An 18978-nucleotide genomic window follows, 5' to 3' on the forward strand; every position below is an offset into this window, starting at 1 on the left:
AACAGCCCTTGAGGCAGGAATGAGCGTGAAGCCAACGCCGGGCTTCCTCCGTTTTTGTTACTGATATATCAGTTTCGCCTCTCAGTGCTACTCTTTGGGCCTCTCTAGATACTGAATCACCCAGATACCATCACATAAAAAAAAGAGAGACTGCGTCAGAAAGGAGTGTCACTGTTGATTTCCTCCAGCCCAGCACCATGGCATTGGTTACACTTGAAATTTCGATATGGGGATACTAAAAGCAAAGCATGCTGGGTGATGTTTCTCGCAAGGCACTCTGGGCAATGTCATTTCCCTGTTCGCATACCGTGTGCCAAGTCTCGTGGTTTTGTTTGTGCATCACGAGTGGTCGGGCCTGGAAGTGATTAGGCAGGATTTGCCATGCAAATCCATTTGGGATTTAGCAATGGCCAGGAGATTAAGGCCTTGGGAGTTGGCCAATTAGCTGTCCTTTTTTAAGATCCTTGAAGAGGGACCCACTGGGGAAGATGTGAGGGCAAATCGCAGAGCTGCCAGAAGCCCACAGCCTTCTCTATAGGAGTCAGAGAAGCCACTGCCTGGTCTCTGGAGGCTACCTCTGCCTCCTCAGCACAAGCCACCATGGCTCCCAAAGTTGTATTGATAACGGGATGCTCATCCGGGATTGGGCTGGCATTGGCTGTGAAACTAGCACAGGACAAGCAGAGGAGGTTCAAAGGTGAGCTTCTTTAAACAGTGTTTTGTGAAACAACATTTTTTAAAAAAATGTGTACATTGCCTAGTTTCCTTTTAATCTGATGCAGCTACACAAAATGACATGATCAGATTGTTTGCTTTTCCAATTTCTTTCCTGTTGGATTTGCTTCTAAGTTTGCTAGCCTGGATGAGGGTATTCAGGGCACCTATCTTATCTTCAACTTCTTACCCTCCCTTCACCATGATGTCCCAGGGTGGGCAAGAACAGAACAATTACGCAATTTGAAAGCAAATACTTAATGCAACACCAAAACGACAATTTAAAATAGAGCGAAAAGGTAAATTCAAAATTAAATGCATAATTCTGTTTAATTATTTATACCCATAGTTTCCAGCATGTTGATCCAATGAACTTGCCATGGATATAAGAAATAGTTACCTGAAGGCTGTAACATGCCCTGTGCCCTTGAGACAGGACCATCTCTTAACATCCTGTTTAGGGAAGTTTTTAATGTTTGGTGTTTTATCGTGTTTTTAATATTCTGTTGGGAGCTGCCCAGAGTGGCTGGGGAAACTCAGCCAAATGGGTGGGATATAAATAATATATTATTATTATTATTATTATTATTATTATTATTATTATTATTACGACGACTGCACAGTGCTGAGCTTCCAACTCTGGTATTGAGTGTTTCCTAGAATGAGTGTGTTATCAAACAAATGCAGGGATCATTAGTAGTCTGGCTGCGAACTTTTAAATTAGCTGCTAATTGTATTGTAGTAGCTTTTAAATTTGATTCTGGTGATGCATCACCTTACAGCTGCTAAAGAATTGAAATCTGTCGATTTTGTCTACTGCCTTCTATTCTCTAGCTCCAGTTTTAATTGGAAACTCAGACTTAAATTACATCTAAAAAAACACACACCGAACCTCTGGTGTTTTCCTGTTCAGCCATTTTGAAAACCTGCACTTCCAGGATTGAAATTTGGAACTGTGGTTTAGGGTTGCCAACTTGAACACCAGGAAAAGGGGGGGATGGGGACAAGCCTGCCATTGTGCCCTTAAGAGCAGCACGATACACTGAAATTAGCAGGTGAACTATGTCATAACATAGAAATAAACATTATCCATCAGTTGAAGGCTTTAGGCCACACCGTTGCTGATAATAATAATAATAATAATAATAATAATAATTATTATTATTATTATTATTATTATTATTATTATTATTATTTATTTATACCCCGCCCATCTGGCTGAGTTTTCCCAGCCACTCTGGGTGGCTCCCAATCGAGTGTTAAAAACAATACAGCATTAAATATTAAAAACTTCCCTAAACAGGGCTGCCTTCAGATGTCTTTTAAAGCTAAGATAGCTGCTTATTTCCTTGACATCTGGTGGGAGGATGTTCCAAAGGGCGGACGCCACTACCAAGAAGGCCCTCTGTCTGGTTCCCTGTAACCTCGCAATGAGGGAACCGCCAGAAGGCCCTTGGCGCTGGACCTCAGTGTCCGGGCTGAACGATGGGGGTGGAGACGCTCCTTCAGGTATACAGGACTGAGGCCGTTTAGGGCTTTAAAGGTCAGCACCAACACTCTGAATTATGCTCAGAAACATATTGGGAGCCAATGTAGGTCTTTCAGGACCGGTGTTATGTGGTCTCGGCGGCCGCTCCCAGTCACCAGTCTAGCTGCCGCATTCTGGATTAATTGCAGTTTTCGGGTCACTTTCAAAGGTAGCCCCATGTAGAGCACATTACAGTAGTCCAAGCGGGAGATAACTAGAGCACAGCTCCTGCAGACAGTTTAAAAGTTGGCAACTTAGGTTGGGTACTTTGGAAATTAAAAAAAAAAGTCCTTTATAGCCCCAGCTATGAGGGTTTGACAATTTGGGCAAGGTGGAATGTAAAAGCTTTGGTCTCAAAGTCGGAGTGGAACTGAGGATGGTTTGGGACTGAGTGACGAAAGCTCCTGTGTTCCAGTGATTGCCACAATGAGGAATGTGGCCAAGAAGGAGAAACTGGAAACTGCTGCAGGGGCTGCTCTCAACAAGACGCTGGAGATCAAACAGCTGGATGTCTGCGACGAGAAATCCATCCGCAGCTGCGTCAACAGCATCCCCCAACGGCATATTGACATCCTCAGTGAGTATCCAAAGGTTTGCTGCATTATCTGTCACCCGGAGTAAGGATTGTGTTAGAAGGAGGTGCGCAGTGAATCAGAACCCCTGCCCCACCAAAAATAAGTGTGGGCTCTCTCTTTTTCCTTTCTTTTTAACCCAGAAGGAATACTTGGGGTGAGGTAGCAGCAATGGCAGTAAGATGATGGGGATGGAAGGACTTGCTTGGGACTTCCCTAGATGTTTACACTGTGCACGTGTATGCTAATTCCTACACACACCCAGTGGTGGGCCTACATTTTTGGGGCCCCAAAGCTTGAACGGTTATGGGGCCCCTTCACAACCAGCAACGAAGTCTGGGTAACCACTGTTATGTTATCTTCTTCAAAGGGTTTGTTCCGCGACACATCACCACGAATTCTCCATGAGTTTGCGTTTTTGGTATCCGCTTATGAACTCATTTTTATTCCTCTAGGATTTTGACCACTTTTTAAAAAGTGGTGGTGGAGAATACATTAGCCACAGCAGAACAGCCAACTTACCGCAACACTCCGCATTGACATCATTTGTGTTACTGACTCTCAAACTTTGAGATTGTTGAAATACATACGGCAAAACATTAGCCAATTCTTGTGAGACTCAAATTGGGTGACTCAGTTTGGGTCTACTAATTTGGGACTTGGGGACTCAAGTCATTTCTGGGGGCCCTGAGAGATCCACAAGATTCCATATTGGTTCCTAGTAGAGCCTCTCGCAAGTCTGGGACTGTGATTAAAGAAAAAGAAGAAGACATTGCATGTCAGATTATTGTGGTCTGTGTAGGTCAAGAATGTTAACCAGAGATGGGTGGCAGTAGGGATAAATAGAGTAGTGTAGAGGGGATTGTCCTCTCCAAAATTATGGAACAATGGGGTCCAATGTGACCATTTTGCCTACACTCCTTAGTCCCATATCGTGCTGTGCCAATCTAAAGCCTTCCGGATTGGATTAGGAATTTACTAGAACAACACTCAAGCCAAGGGTTGCTTAGGTCCTTGGCAAAAGATCACAGTTGTGCAGGGTAATAATGCTCACTCTCTGTGGGTAGAAACAGACATTCAGAAACCACACAGTAGCTGCTTAAAAATTTGCAGTAAGGTGGTGTGCAGTTATCACTTGAGACTGAAGAATCAAGGAGTGACTCTCGTGACTGGACGACCGCAGGTCAAACAACCCCCAGCAGAATGCTCATTTTACCAGATGCAATGTCATCTTTGCTACTGCTGTTCCCCACCTCACCCCAAATAAAACCTCGGCATTCCAGAAATGGAAAGGCAGCTCTGGAATCTTGTCTGGTGGGATAGAGTGTGGGTGAAGAAAGGGTTAACCATTCCCCTGCCCCCCTGAAGCTGCCCTGCTCCCATCACGTTTCTTTGGTGGAAAAGCAGCCAAATTTCCCAGAAAAGTGTGCCCGCACCCTTAGGTAGAGAGAGGTAACTGAATTTAGGTATCATGAAAGGCCAGTAAATGGTTAGCTGTTACATTTTTACTAGCATGGTAAGTTACTTGCATGGCCCTGATGGGATTTTCCACCTCAGCTGTCCAAAAATAACTTGAGCAGTTTTAGGTATTCTGCACAGTGACTTGGGGAGGCGGAGGGGAGCAGCACCACTTTTTGATTGCCTCAGGCAACAAAATGTCTTGAGTGGCCATTCCCAGACATGCAGCTGACAACAAACACACAGTTCTGGCCTAATGTGAGCCAGTGTGGTGTAGTGATTAAGAGCAGTAGATTCAGAATCTGGTGAGCCAGGTTCGCGTCTCCACTCCTCCACATGCAGCTGCTGGGTGACTTTGGGCTATTCACACTTCTCTGAAGTCTCTCAGCCCCACTCACCTCACAGAGTGTTTGTTGTGGGGGAGGAAGGGAAAGGAGATTGTTAGCCGCTTTGAGACTCCTTCGGGTAGTGATAAAGCGGGATATCAAATCCAAACTCTTCTTCTTCTCTTCTAATATCCTGTGAAACGCCAACTGGATTACCTGTCTGCATCTCTACAGTTACACACTCGTAGTTTAATGTGGCAATCATTTAGTCGTCAGTGTGAAGCAGTTCTGAGTTTCCCCAAGTGTCTGAGAACATGGGAAGGGGCTGGAATGGGGTAACATTGGCTCTACCATTGGGCTAGAGCGGGAATGGGGAAACGGCAGCCCTTCAAATGTTGCTGGACTCCAACTCCCTCAGCCCCAGTTTGTTTCCAATGTTCCCTTCCTCTCACTGAACACCAAGGGTGGGGCTCACAATAAGATCTTTTGTCTGCCTGTTGCAGTCAACAACGCTGGCATAGGTCTTATTGGTCCCATCGAGTGCCAGACCATCGAAGAGATGAAGGCCATCATGGAGACCAACTTCTTTGGCGTGGTGAGGATGATTAAGGAGGTCCTCCCTGACATGAAGAAAAGGCGGAGCGGCCACATTGTGGTCATCAGCAGTGTCATGGGTTTGCAAGGTAAGGTTGTTGTTTTCTTGGCTAGGTCTTCATTCACACAAGCTTTTTTCAGCCTTGTTCGCAAGCCCAGATTTTAAGAAGCAATTTCCTTTCTGTGTGGATAGTGCATTATGCAGCTTAGCCCACCAGGTGGCACTGAGCTGATTTGCATCTGGGTGAAGTCAGGAGTTCCCTGTGTCTGTTTTCTTCCTATGAAGAAAGACAATAAGGTATTTTTTTGCCAAATTTCTGACTGGTGCATCTTCCTCTAAGTCTTCCATGTCACCTGCTTCCTGTGACTCAACCTCTATGCCTTCCTTACTTATTTATAAGTAAGCTCTTTATACACTGCCCTCTCAATTAAATACCATTAATATATTTAAAAGAAGACGCAATACAGAATAACTATTACAATGGCTGGCTACTGCATTCATAAGAACATTGCCTACTAAGCTAAATCAGTCAAAGGGTCCATATAGGCACTTTCCCATCTCCTGGGAAACACACAAACAGCAAAACATGATGGCCATGGCCATGGTTGTTTGTCACCAGTATCTGATGTTTTGAGGGAGGCCACCTCCAGAGACATTTCATGAAGGATAAGGCTCTGTTCTGCTTCCACGGTCAGAGGCAATATATCTCTGAATTCCAGAGACTGAGAATCACTGGTGAGGAGAGGATAGCTGGGTGGGTCTTTCCTCGGAGGCAGTGGGCTCTTGTGATGTTCTCTGAACAGAGGCTCCCTTTAGATTAGGATCAATAGCCACTGACAGACCTAGCCTCTTAATCAATCGTCTAGATCCGGCTTCCTCAACCTCAGCCCTCCAGATGTTTTGAGACTACAATTCCTATCATCCCTAACCACTGGTTCTGCTAGCTAGGGATCATGGGAGTTGTAGGCCAAAAACATCTGGAGGGCTGAGTTTGAGGAAGCCTAATCTAGATCTTTTTCTTAGCAAGCTAAGGCTTTGTTTGCACATGTGCAGCACAATGAGGTGGGTAAATCCCAAGGGGGCAGAAGGACAGACTCAAATTTTGAATATTTTCTCATCTAAAATAAAAACCAGAAACAAAACCAGAAACAAAAACAAAAAAACCCTGCACATATGCTAGCACATACGGGGAATTTTTATTCCAGCCCATTTTGCCATGCCAGTTTTCACTTGCAGGGAGGAGTGTGTGAGAGAGAGAAACCTTCAAAATGTGGCTTATTCACTTGCTGTCTGGAGTGCCAAACACTTTAGCTGCACATAAACTCCATGTGAAAGTAGCAAAAAAGGATCAGGGTGGCTGGTGTAGGGGACTTTTAAGCAGATAACAGGTCTTTTTTTTTCTTGTTTAAGTTAAGATTTTATAGTACAGTGTTACCTTGGGTTAAGAACTTAATTCGTTCTGGAGGTCCGTTCTTAACCTGAAACTGTTCTTAACCTGAGGTACCACTTGTGCTAATGGGGCCACCAGCGCGCGATTTCTGTTCTCATCCTGAGGTAAAGTTCTTAACCTGAGGTACTATTTCCGGGTTAGCAGATTCTGTAACCTGAAGTGTCTGTAACCGGAGGTACCACTGTACTCTGTATAGTACGCATGCCCCCTCTCTCTGTATATGTTTGTGTATGTGCACACACACACACACACACACACACACCTCCATTGTAACTTGTGTAACTGTCATTTTATATTGAAATGTTGCCTGAAAGTTGTCAAAGCCAGTGGCTCATACAATAAATCTGATGCCTGAATAAACGAGGACATAATTAATTTTGTTTCACTTGGCCATCAGAATGGTCTACCTGCAGGATTTGTCTATGTCCAGCCTCTTTCTAATCTCTTCTTTTTCAGGCATCGTGTTCAATGACATCTACACAGCTTCCAAATTTGCCATTGAGGGCTTCTGCGAAAGCCTTATCATCCAGGCGCTCAAGTTCAATATCTTGTGAGTGGCTAATCAGCAAGTGATGCTTTTAGACCCCTTCTCCTCCCCTGCCATGCCTATACAGTTAGGGTTGCCTTCTTTTGCATTTCTGGCAAGTCTCCTTTGGTTTCGACAGCTGCAAAAGCGGAAGGAGTTCAACAGGGGTAGCTTTTTCCGGTTGAAAGAGTCTAGTGAATGGAAGAGCTTCACTTCATGAATTTCTGGCAGGGGGGAAAAGTGGTCACTTTAAATAATGGGGAATAGTTCACAGGATAAAACAGCTGGTGGTCAGACAAAATTTACTCTGATCAGAGTTAGCATCTCCCTTTGGGTAATTTAGCTCTTCAGGAGGTGTAAGTGGGGAAACAGGGAGAATTCAAGTTGATTTAGTGCTCATTTGTCTCAAAGGGTGACAACCTCACCACACATTTAAAGCAGTACTATACCGCTTTAAGCATTCATGGCTTCCCACCCCAAAGAATTCTGGGAACTGTAGTTTATTAAGTGCGCTGAGAATTGTTGGGAGATCCCTATTCCCCTCATGAAACTGTAATTCTATTAATTCTGTGGGGGTTCCCTTTGGACTCTCTTCCCTTCCCTTCCCTTCCCTTCCCTTCCCTTCCCTTCCCTTCCCTTCCCTTCCCTTCCCTTCCCTTCCCTTTTGCTAGCAGGCCATGTTGAATCCAGCCAGCTTTTTTAAGAATCACAAATGGGAACTAAGGCATGTGGGGGGGGGGCTACATAAATAAAGGATTTTGAACAGTGTATATTTAGGGTTGGCATTCTCCCCCCCCCAATATAGCTTCCAAATTAGCCGCTTTTTCAGTCATGGTTCGCTACAGTCATACCCAGAATAGACAGGGTGACTGAGGTTAGTCATCTGTATTGATCTGAATGGGCTTACTCTGTGTATGACTTAGTTGGATCGAGCGCAGCCATTTCTCACTGCCACTTCCACTCCCTCCAACAATTGCTCATAACCCGACTTGGCCTCTTCTGTGCCTCTGGAACGTGGTGGCTCCCTTCCTCACAGCCGAAATGAAGGGAGGACCCCACAAGCACCAGAAAAGAATGCCTGGCTTAAGGATGAACCTTACATATTGTGTGCTTGGCTTGTAGTGTCAGTTTGATAGAGCCTGGCCCAGTCGTGACCGAGTTTGAGATGAAGGTCTATGAAGACGCAGAGAAAGCTGACTACTCCCAGACGGATCCTGAGACGGCAGAAATATTCACCAATGTCTACCTGAAAAATTCCAAGGCTATCTTCTCCAGTTTGGGCCAGACCCCTGAAGATGTAGCTGAGGTGGGGGAAAAAACCTAATGTCTTCTTTATGTGTGACAAGGGCTGCCGTTATTATTATTATTATTATTATTATTATTATTATTATTATTATTATTATCATCATCATTTGCAGGAATTTCTATGCTGCTCAACACACAAAATTCCAGATCACCGCACATTATAGGATTGGAAAGCACTTGTAGAACCAAGCATAGGGGGAAAACAGCACAGCATCTTCAGTAGAACGGACAACCTGCCTGGTTCACACCACAGGCAAAGTCTGTGAGAATATAAAAGCTTTAAGCCCATGTCTAAAGCAATCATTCTGAAGCTTGGCCCCCCCCCCGACATTGTTAGACTACAACTCCCATAGCTCCTGACCACTGGTCCTGCTAGCTAGGGATGATGGGAGTTGTAGTTGTTAGGCTATCCCTGTCCAGGTAGGGGTGCCACTGAGGCCACCCAAGCCTCAAGCAGCAGCAGTGCATCCAAAATTACCCCCAAGCTGCATACGCGCTCCTTCAGAAGGAATGTAACCCCATTGAAAGCAGGCAGCCTCCCATCCAACTGGTTAGATGCAAATCTAATGTTGCTCAAGAATTCAAAGAAACAAAACAACAACAATGCAGTATTGAACGCAACAGTCTGCCATCTTGATTCAAGTTGTATCCAAACACGGGTGGAAACCTGCTACTTGATCACAGGAGCAATCTTGCAAAATTTGGTTAAGGTATCCGAACACATACAGAACAGACAAACAACTTTCCAAAATATATAGCGGATGTGGTCAACTGATTAATCGTAAGAGTTTTAGTAGGTTCCATTGATTAATCAGCTAAGGCTGGATCTACACTGACCTTTTTAATGTTATTAGAACGATATTAGATATATAGTTCTAAAATGTCACAGGGCATACTGGCAAATAAAAAATGCTCCTTACCTTGTTTTCCCCTGTAACAACAGAGTTTCTCTATTGCATGTTCCTGGTTGCTCACCAGCTCTCTCTGGTGCTGGTGACTTATTATTATTATTATTATTATTATTATTATTATTATTATTATTATTTCATTCCCCACCCATCTGGCTGGATTTCTCCAGCCACTCTGGGCAGCTCCCAACAGAATTGATGATGTTGATGATAATAATAATAATAATAATAATAATAATAATAATAATAATAATGATAATAATAAAGTGATAAAACATCAGGCATGAAAAGCTTCCCTAAACAGGGCTGCCTTCAAATATCTTCTAAAAGTTAGATAGTTGTTTATTTCCTTGACATCTGATGGGAGGGCATTCCACAGGGCAGGCACCACTACCGAGAAGGCCCTCTGCCTGGTTCCCTGAAACCTCACTTCTCACAGGGAGGGAACCGCCAGAAGGCCCTCGGAGCTGGACCTCAGTGTCTGGGCTAAACGATGGAGGTGGAGACGCTCCTTCAGGTATTAACATTACAAGCATTATGAAAATCATTCCTTAACGTTATAAACGATGAGTGTAGATCTGCCCTATGATTCCTTTAACCGAGTGAGTAGCCACAACCAGCAGCCACACACATCTAAAATTAGAGGCCTCCTTTTCTGGCACCTCAGATTTCAGCGATCTCTCAATAAATAGGCATCAGAAGAGCAAAATAAATCCTTGTGAGGCTGGGGGGTTGGGTTACCATTGTGAGGGAGGATGGGCTTTGGAGTGCAACCACATCTGCAGAGCCACAGGTTTCCCAGCTCTGCCTTTGTGTGGATGTCCTCTGGCATTTATTTACGTGGGTGTCCTGTGTTTCCCTCCACAGCACACCCTGAAGGTCATCACCACGGCCAAGCCGCCCTTCCGCCACCAGACCAACGCTATCTACACGCCCATGACGGCTCTCAAGCACGCCGACCCCACCGGGGCCTTGATGACCGACTCGTTCTACAAGATGGTCTTCAAATACGATACCCTCTTGCACGTCAGCCTGAAGGCCATTCGGCTGATCCGCTGGCAAGCCCAGAAAATGAGGCAAGGAGCCAGGCTGTTGGGCTTCAGATGAGGAGGTCCTTCAGAGGCCGGGGAGAGAGAGACTGGGGAACGGAAGATCCCAAAACAGATTCACTTCTCTTTTTACCAAACTTTCTGTTTGCACATTTGAAACACTTTAAAACTCTCAATTCTATTCTCACTACTTCTGACTAGGCTTTTTGTTTTTTGTAATTCACACTCTGGAGCCCTGCTTTGTGTTTATTTGCATGCTTTAACCCCTGTTCTCCCTTTGATGAGGTTGAGAGGCCCCTGTTCATTTAGAAGCTGAGTAGGAGGAGCAGCAGCAACCAGGAAGGCGTGGCCCTGAGCAGTCCCAGGATAGCAAACCACTTGGAAATCTGTGAACTGGTCTCACCTTTTAGGACAAAGAGCAGCAGTGCAAAAAAAACCCCTAAAAACAAATAAAGGCTGAACTGCGCAATATGTTAAATACAAGTGGCTTGCAGCCACATGGGGGGATTAGAGAAATTAATCCCAGGCAAGGGGGGGGGGGATTGCCATAGCAATAGCAACGAAAAAAGAGGTTTCCTTTCTGCTCTTTTTGTTTGTTTGTGGTAAATGTGATAGCAGTAAAAAGAAGAAGAAAAGAAATAGCCTACCCTGTGTGGACTGGAAAAGCATAATTCACACACCTCCCACAGATGTGAATTTTACCTTTATAGAGGAGGCTAGTTTCTACATGCGCTCGGGCATCCCTCTCTTACCTTCCTTGCTGGGAAGCAAGAGAGTTCAATGACACATTTCAGCCAGGCAAAAACACTCGAGGATGGCACAAAGAAGCAGGGCTGGTGAGGGGGTGTGGCCTAGGGAAGGGGTGTGGCCTGGGGAGAACACTGAGGGTCAGATGCAGGGGTCTGGAGGCCTGCATTTGACCTCCCACAACCACTCCTGCTTGGGAGGAACAGAAAGGTGGTTGGGGAGAGAAGGAAGGGACCATGGAGGTGCTGCAGGGAAAAACCAATTTATTACATCTCTGAAAGACATGCCCTCCAACATGAAAATAGGGGCCTCCCGTTCCAAAATGGGATAATTTTACTATTTATATCCCACACATTTTACTGGGTTGCCCCAGCCACTCTGGGCAGCTTCCAACATACAGTGGTACCTCGGGTTAAGTACTTAATTCGTTCTGGAGGTCCGTTCTTAACCTGAAACTGTTCTTAACCTGAAGCACCACTTTAGCTCCTGCTGCTGCCGTGCCGCAGGAGCACAATTTCTGTTCTCATCCTGAGGCAAAGTTCTTAACCCGAGGTACTATTTCTGGGTTAGCGGAGTCTGTAACCTGAAGCATATGTGACCCAAGGTACCACTGTATATAAAAACATAATAAAACAGTAAACATTAAAAAAAAACACCTTCCCTATTACAGGATTGCCTTCAGATGGCTCAGGGGTCAGATAATCCCAAAACCTCCAATATTTCTCCAATGAAAATAGGGACTTCCTAAGGAAAAGCGGGACATTCTGGGATCAAATCAGAAACCAGGATGGCTTCTCTAAATCAGGGACGTCCCGGGAAAATAGGGGCACTTGGAGGGTCTGCAAAAGAGTGAAGCCCCAAGTGATTGACTCTACCATCCAGAAGCAGCAATAACACAATCGGAAGGAGCTCCTCCCCTCTCCATCTCAACCTTTACAAGTTTTTGCCGCTGCAAACAAAAGATGCACCTGTGGCAAAAATGGCCACTGACTATCCATTCTGGCTCTCTGTGCGCCCGCGTTTCGGGGCTGTCTCTCTCATCGCTACCCCAAATGCTCTGGCTAGGATCCGCTGTGGTGTTGAGGCAGGGGACCCCTGTGTATATGTGTGTACCCACCCAGATCCATCCCTTTTTGAGCTCACAGAGGCGCTTGGCACACACCTTGGCAGTTGGGAAGAAACCAGCCCAAGGAAAAGTCCGTTTGTGAATCCTGTGGAGAGTAGGGATGGGTAAATTTTGCCAATTTCGGATTCTCGTGTTTTCCACTCTAAGGTTCAGTTCTCTCCCTTTTCCTCATCAGTTTATGATTTATAGGGAACTGAAACCAAAAGTGACAGATTCGTGTGTCCCTATCCACAGTACACTTTGGAAACACTCTGTTTTTTTCAATGGTACCACAGTGGGGTAACTTCAGTCTCTGAAGAAGAAGAAGAGTTTGGATTTGATATCCTGCTTTATCTCTACCCGAAGGAGCCTCAAAGCAGTTAACAATCTCCTTTTCCCTTCCTCCCCCACAACAAACACTCTGTGAGGTGAGTGGGGCTGAGAGACTTCAGAGAAGTGTGACTGGCCCAAGGTCACCCAGCAGCTGCATGTGGAGGAGCGGGGAAGCGAACCCCTTTCACCAGATTACGAGTCTACCACTCTTAACCATTGCACCACACTGGCTCTGGTCTTCAAGGTCTAATGGGAGGGCTCTTTAAATGGTCATATGACTTCCAACACACACTGGGCCATTAAGGCGAATGGGAGCCTGCCCCACCAACCTCAAGCCCATCCTCAGCCAGCCGGCTAGCCTGCCTTCTTACTTTCACCCAGTCAGGGATTGGCTCTTCCTGTCACCTGTTCTAGACCCACCTTCCGTTGGCCTCTCTGCCTTCCTACCTACCAATTGCAATGGGCACCAGTCGTCACTGCCTTCTTCAAAATGTAGCAAGCCAACTGTCATCCTCCTGTCATTCTGCTGAGTGGGGCTCCGGCCTCCTGCCCCAAAGTCTTACCTCATGGTACCACCCATTCTTTATCCTTTAGCATTTGAGAGTTCTGAATCAAGGTTTACTTTTTGGTTGTTTTCTGGTTGTTGTTGCTCCTAACAGTTTTTAAATCACACACAAACACAATGCAAAACCATGGCAAGGTTGCCCTTGTGTGCAGCCCGTTTCTCCTCAATTTCTCTCCTTGCCCTCTTTCCCTAATCACCCTCAAACAGCCCTCAAAATATGTAATAGCAGAAGTTGAATAAAGAATCCTTTCTGGAAATAATAAAAAGGAACAATGTAAACATACCAGTATGTTTCCAAGCACAATTCAAAGTGTTGGTGCCGACCTTTAAAGCCCTAAACAGCCTTGGCCCAGTATACCTGAAGGAGCGTCTCCACCCCCATTGTTCAGCATGAACACTGAGGTCCAGCTCCGAGGGCCTTCTGGCAGTTTCTTAATTGTGAGAAGTAAAGTTACAGGGAACCAAGCAGAGGGCCTTCTCGGTGGTGGCACCCGCCCATCAGATGTCAAGGAAATAAAGAACTATACAACTTTTAGAAAACATCTGAAGGCAGCCCTGTATATGGGATTTTTTAATGTTTCACATTTAATTATGTATTTCTATTTATTGGGGGGGCAGTCAGATGGGCAAGGTACAAATAAAATTATTATTATTATTCAGGAACAAACAAGTGCTTCTCCAGTTGGTATGCAGCAGTCTGAGTGAATTTCCATACACAATGCACACAGAGCAGCTGTAATAGTTTAGTGATAACAAGAACCCTGGAAGTAGAAGGAAACCCCAGTGGTGGGTCATTGGGTACAGGAGGACTAGACTTCTGCAAGATAAATCAATTCTCCTGGAAACTCAAACCTGAGAACCTTTGCTTCTAGATTATCAGTTGCCCTGTTTGCTGATTATAATGTCTCTAGTTACAGATAGGTAGCCGTGTTGGTCTGCCATAGTCAAAATAAAAAAATTCCTTCCAGTAGCACCTTAAAGACCAACTAAGTTAGTTCTTGGTATGAGCTTTCGTGTGCATGCACGAAATCTTTCTACTTCCAGGGTATCTGAAGAAGTGTGCATGCACACGAAAGCTCATACCTAGAACTAACTTAGTTGGTCTTTAAGGTGCTACTGGAAGGAATTTTTTTATTTTATAATGTCTCTGTGTGTGAGAGAGATGACACCTAGCGGCCCATGCAAGTATTTCACTTCTTGACTTTTTGCCAAGAGACCTATTCTGCAAAATGGTAACAGCGGATTTGATTATGATGATTCGATCATTTTACATAGAACTCTTGCAGAGCACATAGGGGGGGGTGTGGGAAGGGAGGAGAAGGAGGAAGAAGAATTCCGAAGATTTTTGTTTTGTTTTTGCTCCACATCCTCTGGACTTCTACTTGTAAACTGAATACCTGGAAGCTCCCCTTTACTCATCTGTGCCCTGGGTCCCATAGGCAGAAGGGGGTGACATTGGGGGTGGCCATGTGCTCTCATCGTGTTGGTTGAGTCACATGATCCTGAGGTAGACAGCCCATGACCAGCCTTAGGGGTTTCAGTTCCCAGTCCCAGACAGAAATATCTCCAGCGAGCTGTGCTTATTAGACCCTGACGCGGTATTTTTAGCCACTTGGGGTTTAAACTGTAAAGAAATGGCTGAACAGCACCTAATTCTGATGACTGCGTGGACTGAAAAAGCAGATACAACACAGAGGGAGGGAGCAAAGGTTGCGGCTTGTAAGGCGAAGGGAAGCTTCAGTCTAAATAAATACAGATGAGTATTTCAAGGAGATAATTGGTGATGATAATGGAGGGGCCGATTTCTTTGAAATGGTGTTTTTAGGAAAAGGTAGCCGTTTCCCAGAACCAGGCTTGTTTTACGTAAATCATAGAATCATAGAATTGGAAGGGACCACGACTCCCACCCTCTGAAACACAGGAAACTTCGGCCCAACATGGGGCTCGAACCCACAACCCTGATATTAAGAGTTTCGTGCTCTGCTGACTGAGGAGTTCATCTGTATGGACCGCAGTCAGCCTTGTTTTTCCTCTGACAAATCACAACTATTTGTAGGATTATGAAAATGGGCAGAGCAATCCTAGATACCCATTAGGCTGGGACTTGAGCTATGCTGTGGCATGTCAACTTCCCATGAGCTCCAAACAGCATGGCCAAATATCAGGGTGGCAGGAAGTCCCTTCCAATCTGAAGGGCACCACGTTGGCCACCCTTGCTACACATTCTCAGCCTGGGGGGACACACACAGACAAAACTGGTGTAAAAATACGACCAGTCTTGGGCTGTACTAGCAAAGACACCCACATGCTGCCTCTACACAGGGGGAACCAATGAGTGTATAATGTTATGACATCACAGCACACACACCATGGTGCCACAGTGCCCCCTGTCTACCAGGCCAAGCAGCACGGGCAGCAGCAACCCCTGCTACGACGAGACCCCTGGTGTCCATACAGGCAGGGATTCAGCGACCACACAAACCCCTGTCATGTTCCTCAGAAACCAGTGGGGTGTAGTGCTTAAGGTACTGGGGCTTGGACCTCACTTGGCAATGAAGCTCAATGGGTGACCTTGGGTCAGACACCATCTCTTAGCCTAAGTCTACCTCACAGGGTTGTTTTGAGGATAAAAAAGGGAGAGGGAGAAGGCTTTATGCCACTTTGAGCTACTTGGAAGAAATAATAACAATGATGCTGCTGATGGTAGTAGTAGTAGTGGCAGTGTTTTGGAGCCCAACACAAAAAGGAAGGAAGGAGAGCAAAGTAATAGTACCCCTCTATTCTGCCTGGAATACTGCCTCCAATTCTGGGTACCACTATTTAAGTGGGATATTGACAAGCTGGAGCGTGCGGAGAGGAGGGCAGCCAAGATGATCAAGGGTCTGGAAACCAGGCCTCATGAGGAATAGTTGAAGGATCTGCTTAGCCTGGAAAAGAGGTGACAGAGGAAATCGGGTAGCCATTTTCAAATATCTGATGGGGCGTTGCATGGGAAAGGGAGCAAGCTTGTTTTCTCCTGCTCTAGAGGGTAGAACTTGAAGCAATGGCTTCGAGTTCCAAGAAAGGCGATTCCAACCAAACTCCAGGGAAACCTTTTTGACAGTGAGAGCTGTACGACAGTGGAACGGTCTTCCTCAGGAGGCTGTAGACTCTCCATCTAACGCAGGACCCACATAACTTCCTGAGCAGGAGGACTGAGCAAAGCGCACAATGTTTTCCTGGGACAAAGACTGAAGACCTACCCAAGGAGGCAAAGACCTTTTCGCCAGTAAGCCAAGGGAAGCCACAGATAGACGGCGACAGCAGCCTCATTAAACAGGACATGGGATTGGGAGCAGGGCCAGATTTAGGTTTGATGAGGCCCTAAGCTACTGAAGGTAATGGGGCCCTTTATATGTCCAGCAGTCCTTTGTCAACAACAAATTGTCACTTTTGTTTTGAATATATGCTATATGGTAATTTATGGACCTAATGGGTTTCTAAAGCCATTTTATTTGTTTTTTATCTTATATTGTAGAAATGTACATCCAGGTTTTTCCCCTAGCTTGCTTAGCTTATACGTAAATCCGGCACTGATTGGGAGACAGGAGATGGGAGTTCAAACCTCATTGGGGTGGGGGGTGGAGGGCAAACACAACCCCATTCAACTGTTGCATGTCTACAAAATCCCACAGAGCGGCCTCCGCAGTGAGGCACAGCCGCAGACAGCACTTAATCACCTCATGGAGCGTTGTGGGCTGCTGCGAGAACAGACTGATGAACCAGATTGGCCCGGGGCCTGATCCAGCACAACTCTCTTGCTTATGTTTATTTGACTCCCCCCCCCCCCCGGCCTCAGCACTGAGTCACAGACACCTGGATGAGCCCTAAGTAAAACAGCTCACAATGCACAAAGGGTGGTATAGGGGCGGGCTGAGAGACATTTAAAGGTGAACCTACCTAATTCATACTTTCCAGAGCGAGCTGCAAACTGAAACGCAACCAACTTCACGCAGTGCCGTTCTCCAGCCAAGTAATGCGTACAGAAATGCATGTGTTGAGTGGAGGGCACATATTAATGCATATATTAGTGGAAATAGCGCACACAAATGATGAAGCTTTTTCCCATCAGGCAAAACGATATACGAAATGGCGTATATTAGAAGAAATGAACAACAGAATGTTATTGAGGACTTTTCTTCTTTTCTTAAGCAAGCAGATGTGGAGAACGGAACCTCAGATTTGAAAAATGAGAAACGGAGAGAAAATAAAACTGTGATAGATTCCTCCGTCCCTATAGTGGGGTCCCTATATCAAACTAAGGGGTCAAACCCACACTAGAAATCATAGGCTGCATTGTATACTCTGAGGGCTTGTCCACTTTTCCCATTTGCCCTGTCATGTTCCCTCAAGAAATCCCGTTCTTTACTGTTGAATAGGAGCAAATGTCAAGTGGTTTCCTGCAGATTGACATTTGCTCTGATTCAGCGGTAAAGAGGGAGTTTTCCGGGGGGGGAAAGCGGTACGACAAACAGAATACCCCTTGGATGAGGTATCCTTTCTAGACATGGAACCAGAGGAGCTATGGATGAGCTGGAGCTGGCAGCAGTTCTCCTGGGTTTCAGACAGGGCTCCCTCCCAGCTCTCTCTGGAGATGTCGGGGATTGAACCCGCGACTTTGTGCATGCGAGGCTGATGCAACCCTGCCCCTATCTACAGCCCTTCCTCAAACACTTTTGCATGTTGCACACCATGGAGCTTTGCAGGGATACAGGAGCCTGGAGGAAGCAGTTTAACAAGCCCACATCCTATAGCATCCTCCTAATTGCTGCTGGCCCTGGGGTGAGCCTCCTGCCATGGAAAATGGTCGCAGCATGGATCCTGTAGCTGCAGGAGAGCAAGGGAGACGCACACAGAGGATGACAAGCAGCTGGAGGCCGTTGCCCCTGGCCCTGGATGCCCCGTAGGCGTTTGTGAGGAAGTGAAAGAGAAGAGGGAGCGGCGCCACCTGAGCACACAGCCAGGCTCACGCCACAGCCTCACCCCACTCTCTGTTGTGGTCAGGGAGGAGGAGGAGGAGAAGGCAGCGAACCCATCTCTCTCAGGGCTTGCAGGGAAACTCTGTGATGCAACAGCTTGCTCTGCTCTCTCACAGCATCCAGGCTGTGACCTTGCAAGGCAAAACGGCTCTGCAGTGTTTGGGTGGCAGCGAGCAGGGTTGCTGTGGGTCATCCAGCAGAGCTTCCCTGCATGTAGGGATGAGTGCTCACAAAGTGTGGGTGATGTCAGCCATCTTGGGTGGATTTAAGAGAGAATCGTGGAGAATAAGGCTCCTGCTGGCTACTCACCATGACAGCTAGGTTCTTCCTTCACCCAGTGAAGGACTTTGGGCTCTCCAATTTCAGCAGTGCCCTGTGCAGCACTGAAATTTGGCGTGCATGAGATCAGAGAAAGAGGCCATGCGACACGCCCTGTCATCTGAGCCATGCTGTCCAAACGTGAGGGTTTATCTACTGATGCTTGGGTGCTGAGGTTACACCAGGCACCCCGAAACTTGGCCCGCCAGATGTTTTGGGACTACAGCTCCCATCATCCCTAGCTAACAGGACCAGTAGCCAGGGATGATGGGAACTGTAGTCCCAAAACATATGGAAGGCCAAGTTTGGGGATGTCTGGGTTACACCATATCCAGTTCTCCATCATGGAGATTGTGGTCATTCACACAGGGGTAATGCTTGAAATAATTTTCTTTCCTACCAAAGAGCAACCCTGCATAGACAGTGAGGGTGTGACTGTGAACTAAAGGGGTATAGGATTT

At 46.1% G+C, this 18978-nt stretch overlaps 1 protein-coding gene across 1 annotated transcript; it reads left to right on the forward strand.

The window, feature by feature from the left end:
* The first annotated feature begins 121 nt into the window (after nt 1–121).
* On the forward strand, nt 122–10621 carry LOC310690708 (retinol dehydrogenase 8-like). Its single transcript, XM_083470198.1, has 6 exons — nt 122–697; nt 2658–2819; nt 5102–5281; nt 7100–7193; nt 8292–8475; nt 10250–10621. Exons 1-6 carry the CDS (start codon nt 601–603, stop codon nt 10487–10489), a joined length of 957 nt encoding a protein of 318 aa, XP_083326324.1. The 5' UTR covers nt 122–600; the 3' UTR covers nt 10490–10621.
* Nucleotides 10622–18978: the final 8357 nt, after the last annotated feature.

The sequence above is a fragment of the Podarcis liolepis genome (assembly GCF_965112155.1).
Source record: "Podarcis liolepis genome assembly, chromosome: 13".
In the NCBI taxonomy this organism is placed as follows: domain Eukaryota; kingdom Metazoa; phylum Chordata; class Lepidosauria; order Squamata; family Lacertidae; genus Podarcis; species Podarcis liolepis.

What these genes read in the sequence shown, in the direction of transcription:
- LOC310690708 (XM_083470198.1), top strand. Translation starts at nt 601, where the DNA reads ATGGCTCCCAAAGTTGTATTGATAACGGGATGCTCATCCGGGATTGGG. An exon ending in CAGTGTCATGGGTTTGCAAG is followed by an intron (nt 5,282 to 7,099) that starts GTAAGGTTGTTG and finishes CTTCTTTTTCAG; the next exon opens with GCATCGTGTTCAATGACATC. An exon ending in CCCCTGAAGATGTAGCTGAG is followed by an intron (nt 8,476 to 10,249) that starts GTGGGGGAAAAA and finishes TTCCCTCCACAG; the next exon opens with CACACCCTGAAGGTCATCAC.